At 54.3% G+C, this 12,393-nt stretch overlaps 1 protein-coding gene across 4 annotated transcripts in view; it reads right to left on the reverse strand.

Moving 5' to 3' along the window:
- UHRF1 (ubiquitin like with PHD and ring finger domains 1) overlaps window positions 1-12,393 on the reverse strand; it is a 32,425-nt gene continuing 20,032 nt past the window's right edge. For 3 of the 4 annotated variants that reach the window (XM_061188856.1, XM_061188857.1, XM_061188859.1), the window contains 7 exons: window positions 11,981-12,087; window positions 9,435-9,597; window positions 9,225-9,362; window positions 7,199-7,340; window positions 6,957-7,102; window positions 5,121-5,219; window positions 1-1,215 (listed from right to left, as the gene is read on the reverse strand). In XM_061188856.1, coding sequence (XP_061044839.1) covers window positions 1,069-1,215; window positions 5,121-5,219; window positions 6,957-7,102; window positions 7,199-7,340; window positions 9,225-9,362; window positions 9,435-9,597; window positions 11,981-12,087 — 942 coding nt within the window. In that variant the 3' untranslated portion in view covers window positions 1-1,068. Of the gene's footprint in view, window positions 1,216-5,120; window positions 5,220-6,956; window positions 7,103-7,198; window positions 7,341-9,224; window positions 9,598-11,980; window positions 12,088-12,393 lie in introns of all 4 variants that reach the window. The other variant, XM_061188855.1, reaches the window with a different exon arrangement.

The raw sequence follows: 12,393 nt of genomic DNA on the forward strand, positions 1-12,393 counted from the left end.
TATTAGCTTTCTCGGTACATATACAGTAACTACAAAAAAAATTTCATTTAGAAAAGGTGTTTTTTTTTTGTTTTTTTTTTTTAAAGTTTCCCTCTTGTAATTCCCAATTGGCGAGTTGAAAATTCAACTTCGAGGATCGACAAAAGTCCCATCGTCCCCACTCGCTCACCCGGGGTCCCCAGGGAGGCGCTGGAGGACCACAGTTTGAGATTCTGGTTGGCACTGTCAACAATTCAGTGCTGAGAAAGAGCCCCGCGTTGAAGAAGGAAGGAGGGACCAAAGGCACTTGAACGTGGCCCCAGGCGTTTGCTTCCGTGGCGTCCAGAGGGGACGTCGCTGGGCCGCCCATCGGCCCCCATGGAAGGGAAGAGTCCAGCGGAGGTAGCTTCGGTGTGGCCCCAGCTCTCTGCTCGGGTGGCCGGTGGGGACGCGGAAGCAGCCCGGTGGGGGATGGCTTGGAGGCGGGGGGGTTCAACTGTGCCCAATGGGACTTCTCCGCTTTTCCTTTGAACACTTTCCTGCCGGCGACGCAGGGCCAACACCACACCCAGGGCCACCGCCAGGCGGGATTTCACCTCTGGGGGCCTGACCCACCAACCTTGAAAAGATTGTTCTAGGCAGCCCACCGTCTTGCGAGTTGGCGGCCAGAACAGCTGAGAACCTGATGCTGGGAATTTCAGTGGCCTTCACGCCAAGTTGTTTCTAATTCCATCCTCAGAAGAAAAACAATTTTTTTTTTTTTTTTTGGTTTTTGGGTTTTTTTTTTTTTCCCGCTGATAAATTGCAGGCTTTTTATTTATTTATTTATTTTTAAAACCAAAATAAAAACACGGAGAAGTCCGACTTTCTTCCTTCCTTTGAGCCATAATACAAATTCCTGAAAAATTTATAGATTAAAAAAAAAAAAAAAAAAAAGACCAAACCGGGAAGACGAGGCTTTTCTTTTTTTAGGGAGTGGAGGAAAAACTACATGTTTAAGTTAAGCTCACTAAAAACAAAATGGGGACCACAGCCCCCCCCCCCGATAATGTTTTTTTAAAAAAACACCCGGCAAGAAGTGCTTGAGGATCACCGTCCGCTCCCGTAGCCAGGGAAGAGCTGGTTAAGGACAGCCTGCAGCGGCTGGTTCACGTGCATGGCGTAGCTCCGGCCCAGGTCATAGCGGCAGGCCGGGCAGCTGAACACCTGGGCCCTGAAGGACCTGTCCAGGCAATCCTGCGGGAGAGCGGGTGGTGAGAGGTGCTCCTGGCCACCCACGGTCCCCCCGGGGCGGTGTCGGGAGCCCAGAGGCCCCTCCTGACCCTCAGTCTCACTTGCCACTGCTGGCTGCCCATCACCAGCCCGGCGGCCCCAGGCTCAACGACTCCAGGGAATTCCCTGGCGGTCCAGTGGTTAGGACTCCGTACTTTCACTGCTATGGGCGCGGGTTCAATCCTTGGTCAGGGAACTAAGATCCCACAAGCCGAGCGGTGTGGCCAAAAAAAAAAAAAAGACTCCAAGGTCATCCCGGCCACCAGGCCTCTGTACCTGCAGGTCACACCACCTGACAGGTCCATGCCCTGGCTCTCTCGTCACCCGTGCCTCGGCTCAAGTCCCCTCCTCAGAGGACCCCTCCTCGAAGCCCCTGGAATATCCCCGCCTCACCTCACCCTGTCTGCTTTCAAAACAGCACTTTCCGCCTTCTGGAATCATCTTGTCGACTAACCTGCTGGCGTGTAACACACCAGACACTCCCCAAGATGGGGGCTGTGTCTCCCTGAATCTCCCGGCACCAAGCACAGGACCCAACCCAGAGTAGATGCTCAATGAACATGTGTCGGTGAGAAGACAGGAGGAGAGGGAGGAAGGAGGGAGTCTGGACACTGAGCCAGACTTCTGGGCTCAAACCCACTTGTCAACCCAGAGATGCCAGGGGAAGAGCCAGGTGGAGCCCGAGCTGTGAGGTTGACGGGCCCTACCTCCCCGTCGGAGCAACAGGCCGAAGACGCCACGGGAAGCAGGCACCCGCACAGGCGCACACACCTGAAGGATGGCGCCAGGCAGCTGGGTGAGGGGCAACACCAAGCTGGTGAAAACCTGCTGCTGCCACGGCACGCTACCGCTGGATGCAGGCGGCTGCTTTTGATCCCTATTTTTAAAAATTCCTGGACTTCCCTGGTGGTCCAGTGGTTAAAAATCCACCTGTCAATGCAGGGGACACGGGTTCGAGTCCTGGTCCGGGAAGATCCCACATGCCGCGGAGCAACTAAGCCTGTGCGCCACAACTACTGAGCCCGCGCGCCTAGAGCCCGTGCTCTGAAACAAAAGAAGCCACCACAATGAGAAGCCCATGCACCACAACAAAGAGTAGCCCCCGCTCGCCGCAACTAGAGAAAGTGCAAGCACAGCAGCGAAGACGCAGCACAGTCAAAAAAATACAACAAAGACAAAACAAAAAACAAAAAAACAGGGCTTCCCTGGTGGCGCAGTGGTTGAGAATCTGCCTGCCAATGCAGGGGACACGGGTTCGAGCCCTGGTCTGGGAAGATCCCACATGCCGCAGAGCAACTCGGCCCGTGAGCCACAATTACTGAGCCTGCGCGTCTGGAGCCTGTGCTCGGCAACGAGAGACCGCGATAGTGAGAGGCCCGCGCACCGCGATGAAGAGTGGCCCCCGCTCGCCACAACTAGAGAAAGCCCTCGCACAGAAACGAAGACCCAACACAGCCATACATACATACATACATACATAAAAAGAATGTAAGCAGACAAGAATAGCATTAAAAAAATAAAAAATTTTAAAAAAAATTTAAAAAAACAAAAAAACAACTCCTGTGTTCTTTTCCAATATAAAGTCTGTAGCCTGATCCCAGGCACAAGAGGTAGTGCTCTCTGCTCAACACACTAAGACTTGGGTTCAAAATCAGGTTCTGGACCGCTGCACGATTCACAATGGCCAAAAGGTGGAAACACCAAGAGTCCATCCACGGATGATGGCTAAACACAATGTGGTCCATCCACACGCTGCCATGTGACTCAGCCTTCAACAGGAAAGAGGTTCTGACACACGTGACAACATGGATGAGCCTGAACACGATGCTCAGTGAGAGAAGCCAGACACAGAAGGACAAATACTGTCTGATTCCACTCATGCAAGGTCCCTAGAGAGTGAGATCCACAGAGACAGGAAGTAGATGGTTGGGGGCCAGGGGCTGGGGGAGGGGCTGGGGAGTGAGTGTTTCATGGGGACAGAGTTTCAGTTTGGGAGGATGAGAAAGTTCTGGAGATGATGGTGGGGAGGGTTGCACAACAGTGTGAATGTACTTAATGCCACTGAGATGTGCGCCTAAAAAATAGTTAAAACGGTAAAGGTTATGTTATCCGTATATTACCACAGTAAAAATATTTTAATAGAGTAAAAACAAAATCAAACGCTGGGACATCAGGGTGGAGGGTCAAAGCCATTTCCCCACAGCCCCTCAGACGCTGAGCTCACTGGAGACGAACGACAGTCGTGAGGATGCCCAGGACAGACACGCACTCGCCAGGGCCACCTCCTTCACACTGGCGGCACAGCAGCCGCAGGTGTGGTGACTCCCTGAGCCGCTCGGCCTGACCTCGCACGCGCCCCGCGTCTCAGTGTCCGGCTGCATGCTGGCCGGGTACACCTCAGAGCCAGAAGGGTGCTGCGATGCCCATTTCCATGGGGAAAAGGGGCTCAGCACGGTTACAGGCTTTCCAAGGTCACACGGCCAGAAAGGGCAAAGCCGGGGGTCAAAGCCACACTGCCGACCCCGATGATGTGTTCTCACCCGGCTCCGCCAAGCCTCTGAGCCCCCTCGGGCTACACACGGCCTCGGACACCCAGGGGCATCTCTCCCGGCCACACAGCTGAAGGGCCTCGGTCAGGCCACATGGCACGAGTGCTGCCCAAGTGCCCATGTTCTCAGAGTCCCTCCCCTGGTCTGATAAGTGACCGGACGCCCTGGACCGAGACGGCCCCGAGGCGAGAGAGAAGCTCAGAGACCCAGGGTGACCGGGAGGCAGGGACAGTCCCTTCTAAATTACGTGCCTGCACTGCCCATGAGTTCATACTGACCGACTCTGGCCAGAAGGCACTGCAAAGACACCATACACGCAGACCAGCGCTCCCCAAGTTGCGGGACCCCTGGGACCGAGTGGGTGGGGCCTCGGATGCTGCTCAGCCCCCCAGCACCCAGGACACCCCCTGGTGTGTTCACTCTGGTGTCGTTCACCCCATGACAGAGAACGATCCAACCCCAAACGTCAGCACTGTTTGGGGAGAGACCCTGGTCTGGCCCAATCTCAGCCCCTCCCAATCTCTTCTTTCAAAAGCATCAGATCGCTGACACGCCATTGTAAAGCAATTATACTCTAATAAAGATGTAAAAAAAAAAAAAAAAAAAAGCATCAGATCGGATACTGTTTCCCTCCTAAGACTGACCACTGGCCGGAGCCCTCCAGCCCCGCCACCCGGCCCCCCTCCCCTGCCCTTGTCCCCAACAGGCCTTGGCTACTCCAACATGCCTGTGGGTCTAAGCTTCTGCACAGGTCACTCTGCCTACCTGGGATGCTGCCCCAAGGCCCGCCTCAGGTGGCAGGTTAATGCCACCTCCTCCAGGAAGCCTTCCTCCCTGCTCCTCTAGGGGATAAGTGCCTCGTGCCTCTCTAGCCCGGCCCACTTAATCATTTAGCATGACCAGATCCCAGGCCAGGACAATAGCCCATCCTCTTCCACACCGGACCTCCAGGCATCTAAGAGGCTGGAGAGGACCAGTGCGTGGCCCCTAAGGAAAGCAGGCGCCGACCTGTTGAAGGCACAGCAGAGGGCTGGTGTGGCTGGAGGTTCGGGACGATGGCAGGGTGGGCAGTGGCTGGGCGAGGAGTTTGCGTTGGATTCTGGGGCACCAGGAGGGTGGGGAGCAGGGAGCGAGTGATGGGCGCCTGTGATTAAGGCTGGGGTGCTACTGTAACCCAGGCCGCCCGGAAAAGAGACCCTCAAGCCCCTCGAAGGGCCGGGGGCGGGAGGTGCAGAAGGAAAACCGGCAAGCCCAGGTTGGCTGCAGGGGTCCGATCGCCCCTCCAGGACCTCCCGTCCAGGGCCCTCAGTGCCCACTCACCTTGCACACGGTGTGCTGGCACACGGTCGTGATCGGGCGGAACACCAGCTCCTGGCAACAAATACACTGGAACGCCTCCTCCACTTTGCTCAGGAATTTCTGGAAGCAGAGGAGAGGGTGCATGAGCCCGGCAAAGGCTCGGTTCCCCAGAGTGAACGAGCACGACGGGTCCCCAGATTCCCTGCTTAGCCCTCGCCCCGGCCCGAATCTCATCCTCTGGCACCGGAGCACACGCAGGCTGGAGATCAAGACCGCAATCCATCAGCGCTTCTCTCGGCACAGAGCCCAGCCTTGCGCTAACACACGGCACCACCTGCCTGCCGCCCGCTGCTCAGACCCCGGGCTCCAGCGGCAGATGAGACAGAGAAACGCCTGCCTTCTTGGAGCATGGGGCCCAGCGGGGAAGACCAGAGATTAAGTAGGTGAGAGACAGAAAGGTCACAGCAGTGCTGGGGAAAGGACAGCAGGGAGCCCCAGAAGGAGGGCGGTCAGAGTCCCCCCGTGGAGAAGGTGACCTGTCAGCAGAGAGACCCGAAGGACGTGGGGCGGCTGAATCACAGCCTCCTAAGATGTCCACGTTCGAATCCCGGGACCTGTGGACGTATCACCTCATGGGGCAGAGGGGACTTCGCAGGTGGGGTTAAGGCCCTTGAGACAGGGATGACCCTGGATTCCCCGGGGAACCCAGCGTCATCACAGGGTCCTTATAAGAGGGAGGCGGGAGGGTCAGAAGCAAAGAGAGACAGGAGAGGCTGCGTTGCTGGCTGTGAGGATGGAGGAGGGGCCGCAAGCCAGGGATGCGGTGCCTCCAGAAGCTGGAAAAGGCGGGAACTGATGTTCCCCTGGAGCCTCCAGAAGGACCAGCCATGCCCACACTTGGATTTTACCCCTAAAGGCTCACTTGTTAGGGCAGCCACAGTGATTTCATGCCGGAGGGAGACTGAGCCAGGAGTGCTGGGGTGGAAGATACTTCCCCAAAGAGAAACCCACGAGGGCAGAGGCCGTGCAATGGGATGACCAGGAGGAAGGGTCCAGAAGGAGAGGACGTCAGCAGTAACGGGCCGCTCGCCCGGGGCTCAGAGGATCTGGGTTTGATCCTGACCGTGAGCCATGGAGAGCCAATCCCCACCAGGCAGGGGCAGCCAGAGGACGCTGAGCCACTCACTTCCAGTGACCCATCAATGTCACTCACCCCACTAAGGCAGGAGGATCAAAAAAAAGACAGCGCCGGTTTGGCGGTTCCTCAGAAATTTGAACACAGAATGACTTTATGATCCGGCAATCCCACTTCTGGGTTTATGCCCAAGAGAACTGAAGATAGGGCCGCAGAGACTTGCCCACCTGTGTTCACAGCAGCACTGTTCACAACAGCCAAAAGCTGGAAGCAACCCAAGTGTCCACTGAGAGATGATGGATAAACAAATTCCATCTGTACAGCGGAATATTACGCAGCCTTAAAAGGAAGGAGTCTGACACCTGCCACAACACGGATGGACCCTGAGGACATGATGCTCAGTGAGAGAAACCAGACACAGAAGGACACACACTGTCTGATTCCACTCATGTGGGTTCCCTAGAGGAGTCACATCCACTGAGACAGAAAGTAGATGGTGGGGGCCAGGGGCTGGGGAGTCAGCATTTCATGGGGACAGAGTTTCAGTTTGGGAAGACGAGAAAGTGCTGGAGACAATGGTGGGGATGGTTGCACGACAGGCTTAATGCCACTGAGCTGTGCACTTTAAATAGTTCAGATGGTCAGTTTCATGTCTTCTCTGTTTTATCACGATGGAAAGAAAGAGGCCCCGGCCAGGCCCGGGGGAGGGGAGGGGGGCTCACCGGCCCGTCCTTGAGCGACTTCAGGATCTCCGTCCACAGCTTTGTGTTGCTCTTGTCCTCCTTGATGAGGCTGCTCTGCTGGGTGGTGAGGCTGTAGGGCTCCACCTTGGTCTTCTTGGTTGCCCCTCGCGAGGACCCGTCGCCTCCTGGGACAGAGCAGGGCTGGTGAGGGTGGAGGCACCCCCACCCCCCGAGCACGAGGATGGGGTCCCAAGTACGAGGACGGCCACGGAGACACCCACCAGCCGACTTGCTTTTCCGCTTGCCCTTCCTGGGGGACGGGAAGCCCTCCTCCCCATCCTCCTCCTTCTCCAGGGCTGCCCTCTTGCTGTTTTCCTTCTCCTTCTCCCTCCTGGCCAGGGCCTCCAGGTAGCCTTCCGGGTACTGCGAGGAGGAGAAGACAGGACGGTCACCCCTCCCCGGTCCCCAGCCGGGCCCCAGAGACGGACTCTGTGCTCCCTTGGCCTCAGCTCAGAGGCCTCCACCAACTTAACTCTGGAGCAGTAACTAAGCACAGAAACTCACAGGAACAAACATTAATGGCACAGCGGCAGTGAGCGAGATAACGCGAGATAACGCACGGTAGAGGCCCGCCATCAGATCAAGCAAAGAAGACAGTCTTCTTTTGTTTCATTTTTTGGGTTTTTTTGGCCGTGCCACGCGGCTTGTAGGATCTTGGTTCCCTGACCAGGGAATGAACCCTCGGCCTCAGCAGTGAAAGCGCCAAGTCCTAACCACTGGACGGCCAGGGAATTCCCAAGACAGTCTTAGTATCTCTCCATTTTGATGAGAAGTAGGCAAACTTTTCCAGCCAGGGGCCAGGTAGTAAAAGTTTCGGGCTCTGTGGGTACAAAAGCCGGCTCAGCCCTTGTGGGATTGAATGGGCATGGCTGGGCCCCAGGAAGACTTCGTTTACCCACGACTGGCCTAGGGCCTTAGCTCCACAACCCGATTCTGATGGGTCCTGGACTCCTCTGAGCCCCATCAGGCATCATCTAATTAGAAATGGGGTTCTAAGGCACCTACAGCCACATCCGATTCTCCAATGTTTCATCAAGAAACCCTCAAGCTTTTCTAGCAACACAAACTTGCAATGAAGACTTAAGTTCTAAATAAAAAATCCTCCTCCCACCAAACAGTGACGTGCCTGACCCACGGCTGTCTCTCCCCAGTTCCTCCGCTTCTAAAAGTCCCTGTGTTTGTGTCCACCTAGAGGGGTGGGATAGGGAGGGTGGGAGGGAGGGAGACGCAAGAGGGAGGAGATATGGGGATATATGTATATGTATAGCTGTTTCACTTTGTTATAAAGCAGAAACTAACACACCATTGTAAACCAGTTATACTCCAATAAAGATGTTTAAAAAAAAAAGAAAAAAGAAATAAATAAAATAAAATAAAATTCCCTGTGGAACAACCAGTGTGTTCAAAAGGCAACTCTTTGTGGCCTCCCGGGGTGGGGGTGGGGGGGTAGGTGCTATCAGACTCTCAACAGCAATTAAGATTCCTTAAATAGTCCCACCACGACTTATCAGCTGGAAAGCGGATCACCAGGAGGAACAGAAAACACCATAATTATAGTGCAAAAAAGCCGTATTCTGCAGGCACGGGGGTGAACTCTTGAAGACAGAGGATTCTGCTGCTATAAAGAGGTGAGTGATTGCTCCGGGGGATCAGTCCACCTTATCTTTACATTTAGACCTTGCCCTATTCTATATTTAGACCAGTTTTATTGGTTTGTCTGCTTTTGGGGTAGGGAGGGGTGATGGACAGAGAGGAGAAAGAGAGATGGGGGACTTCCCTGGCGGTCCAGTGGTTAAGACTCCGCCTTCAATGAAGGGGGCACAGGTTCAATCCCTGGTCAGGGAGATCCTGCATGCTGCAAGGTGCAGTCAAAAAAAAAACAAAAAAAACAAAAAGAGACAGGGAAGAGGGGGAGGAGAAGACGGGATGGGAGGGGACTGGCCGAGAGAGAGGAGACCGGTCTCCAGATTGATTTCGGATAAGCTCTTCGAACACAGCTCAGATAAGGAAGCCCAGCTCTCAGTTCTAACATCACGAAAGCAAAGATGCAAACCTGCCCAAGCCACCCCTCCCCTATATCCACTGGCTGAAGGACAGGGATGGTACAGCCAGCGAGGTGTCACCAGCTCACAGCCTGGAAATCGTCCGGGATGAGAAAAACCCCAGAGAGCATGGCTCCCCGCTCAGACGCTCCCCGCCCCAGGCCCCGGGCGTGAGCTCCAGCTGTGAGCGCAGGCCTGGACGCACCTGCATGGTCAGCCCCAGCTTCTTGATCCGGTCCTTCCCCTCCTTGGTCCAGGGCCCCGGCTCGACGTCATCCCTGCGCAGGAGGAAGCGCCACACCAGGAAGCCGGACTTGCCCTTCTCAGGCCAGTACCTCACGACCTGTGGGAAGAAGCACGGGGTCAGTGACCTGGGGGCCAGGGGCGGGGGGCAGGCACGGGGGCCCCCACTCACCTTGTAGATGCCGTCGTACCGGTTGCCCTCGATGGGGGCGTACTTGCTGTGCTTGCGGCCCTTGACGTTCCGCACCACCCGGACCGGCTTCCCAGACCGCCAGTCCTTGGCCTCGGCCCCTTTGAGGTCGTTGATGGGGGCAAAGCAGTTCAGAGCCAGCGCCCTGCGGGGAGAGCCGGGCCCAAACGCTGGACTGCGTCCCCCAGAGAGAGGGGGTCGCGTCCCAAGCCCCTGGCCCCGTGAACATGTGACCTTCTTTGGAAAGACGGTGCTTGCAGATGAAGTCAAGTTCGGAGGCGGTCAGAATGGATTAGGGTGGGCCCTGAACCCAGTGACTGGTGTCCATATAAGGAAAGGGAAACTGAGGGAGTTCCCTGGTGGTTAGGACTCAGCGCTCTCACTGTCGAGGGCCCGGGTTCGATCACACGTCAGGGAACTAAGATCCCACATCCCACAAGCCGCACCATGACATGGACCAAAAAAAAAGAAGAAAATTTTTTAAAAATAAATAATTTAAAAAAAACTAGGACTTCCCTGGTGGCACAGTGGTTAAGGATCTGCCTGCCAATTCAGGGGACACGGGTTCGAGCCCTGGTCCGGGAAGATCCCACATGCCACAGAGCAACTAAGCCCGTGCACCACAACTACTGAGCCTGCGCTCTAGAGCCTGCAAGCCACAACTACTGAGCCCGCGAGCCACAACTACTGAAGCCCACACGCCTAGAGCCCGTGCTCCACAACAAGAAGCCCGCAGACCACAGCGAAGAGTAGCCCCCACTCGCCGCAACTAGAGAAAGCCCGCGCGCAGCAACGAAGACCCAACGCAGCCAAAAATAAATAAATTTATTTTTTAAAAAATAATAAATAAAATAAAAATTAAAACTAAAAGAAAATAAATTAAAAAGAAAACAGGCACACAGGGGACAGGGCCCCATGAAGACCGAGGCAGGGGTTGGAGTGTGTCACATCTACAAGCCAAGGGACACCAAGGAAGGACCCTCCCCTGGAGGTTCCAGATGGAGGACGGCCCCGAGACACCTTGACTTTGGACTCCGGGCCTCCAGAATTAGGCAAGAATAAATTCCTGTTGTTCTAAACCACCCAGTTTGCAGTGTTGTGGTACTAGAGCCACAGGGCACTAACACGATGTGGGGCAAGACGTCACCCAGGAGAAAGCAGGTGGCACACACACGCGGGCTGGGCCGGCAGGCCTGTCCCGACAAAGGGCACAGAGGCCTGGGGTCGGTGGACGGGAGGTCAGCCCCGCATGTGATGCAACGCCGCCACCTTCCTCAGGAGAGCAAGAAAGAGAGCCGCCGCCGCACAGCTGTTCTCCCGTGCAGATGGCAGCTGTTAAAGAACGGATTTCTTAGAGTTTTAAGTCCAGACGTTTAGCACTGCTCACGAGCAGTTCCTCACACTGTTAAATCTCCTCCGAAAATGAGATTTTTTTTTTTTTTCTTGGCTGCACCACGTGGCATGCGGGATCTTAGTTCCCCAACCAGGGATTGAACCCGCGCCCCCTGCAGTGGAAGCACGGAGTCTTAACCGCTGGATCACCAGAGAAGTCCCCAAAATGAGATTTTTTTAAATGGCTAGTGAAATTTAAATATTCTACTAGACTAATACATGCACGAAAATGAACCCTTCCCTCTTTTTTTAAAAAAGATATTTAGGCAAAGAGCTTTCTGGAAAGTAAGAAATACCAATTTGTATTTCTACCAACAGTGGAACGCTAGTCTATGCCTTGGCATTTCTCAACACTGGAGAATTTGGGGCCAACTTTACAGGGTAAATAAATAGTACCTCAACATTACTTCAATGTGTAATTCTTTGATCACTAAAGGTGAACAAATTTTCATGGCCACTGTAGATCTGTGTCACTTGGCAGAATGATTTGCATGTCCTTTACTTTTTTCTGTTAGTCTTTCTTATTGATTTGCAGCTCAGCTCTTTACATATAAGGGCATAACCAGCATCAGGTGTCATGTCTGTGGCAGACTTTTCCCCCAGGAGTCACCTGCCTTTTCATTGTACGTATGGGTTTTATTGGTGTAATTTATAATACTTAGGTCATCAAATCTCTGTCTTTTCCTTTGGGCTCTGTGATGCTGTTTATGCTTTACCCCATCCTGTGATCGAGGCTCAGCAAACTCCTGCCCACCTCGTGGTGTTGCAGATAAAGTTCTACTGGATCACAGCTGTCCACACTCTTTTACACGTGCTCTGTGGCTGCTCACGTGCTATGACGGCAGAGTTGAGTGGTTGCCACAGAGACCGTGCGGCCCGCAAAGCCAAATACGCTTATTATCTGGCCTTTTGGGGGAAAAGTTTGCTTCAGTGCATCTGAATGACTCACAGGTGGACAGAGTAGGGAAGAGATGGACATGCGTGGTCCTCACGTTCCATCACACTCTTAATGGGAATCTAACTTCCTGCACATCAAAGCCCCAAACGGGACCCATCCCCTCCCCTGTGAAGCCACCAGAGGACAAGGCAGACAGACATGTGCTGGTGAAGAAACAGGAACACTCGATTCTGCAAACCTGTTGGTGTTGGTGAGTTTCTGATCACAAGACTGTTCTGCAGTCCGCTTGTTACCGGAAAGGTCTCGTCCACCGCTACCTGTGTACGTGAACGAGTTCCCGTGGTCCTGAAACAGATACGGAGGGCAGGCTGAACCCTGCACGCAGAGGAGAGGAGAGACCCACTCAAAACAAACCCACACACACCCGTCAGGATGTCAACTGTCAAAGAACCAGGATGTCAGGATCAACTACCAAAGAAACAGATAATAACAAGTGTCGGTGACAATGTGGAGAAACTGGAACGCTGTGCACAGCTGGTGGGGATGGAAAATGGTGCAGCTGCTGTGGAAAACGGTATGGAGGTTCCTCAACAAATTAAAAACACAATCACCATATGATCCGGCAATCGCACTTCTTTATACCCAGAAGAA

Source organism: Eubalaena glacialis, chromosome 4 (assembly GCF_028564815.1).
Source record: "Eubalaena glacialis isolate mEubGla1 chromosome 4, mEubGla1.1.hap2.+ XY, whole genome shotgun sequence".
Lineage (NCBI taxonomy): Eukaryota > Metazoa > Chordata > Mammalia > Artiodactyla > Balaenidae > Eubalaena > Eubalaena glacialis.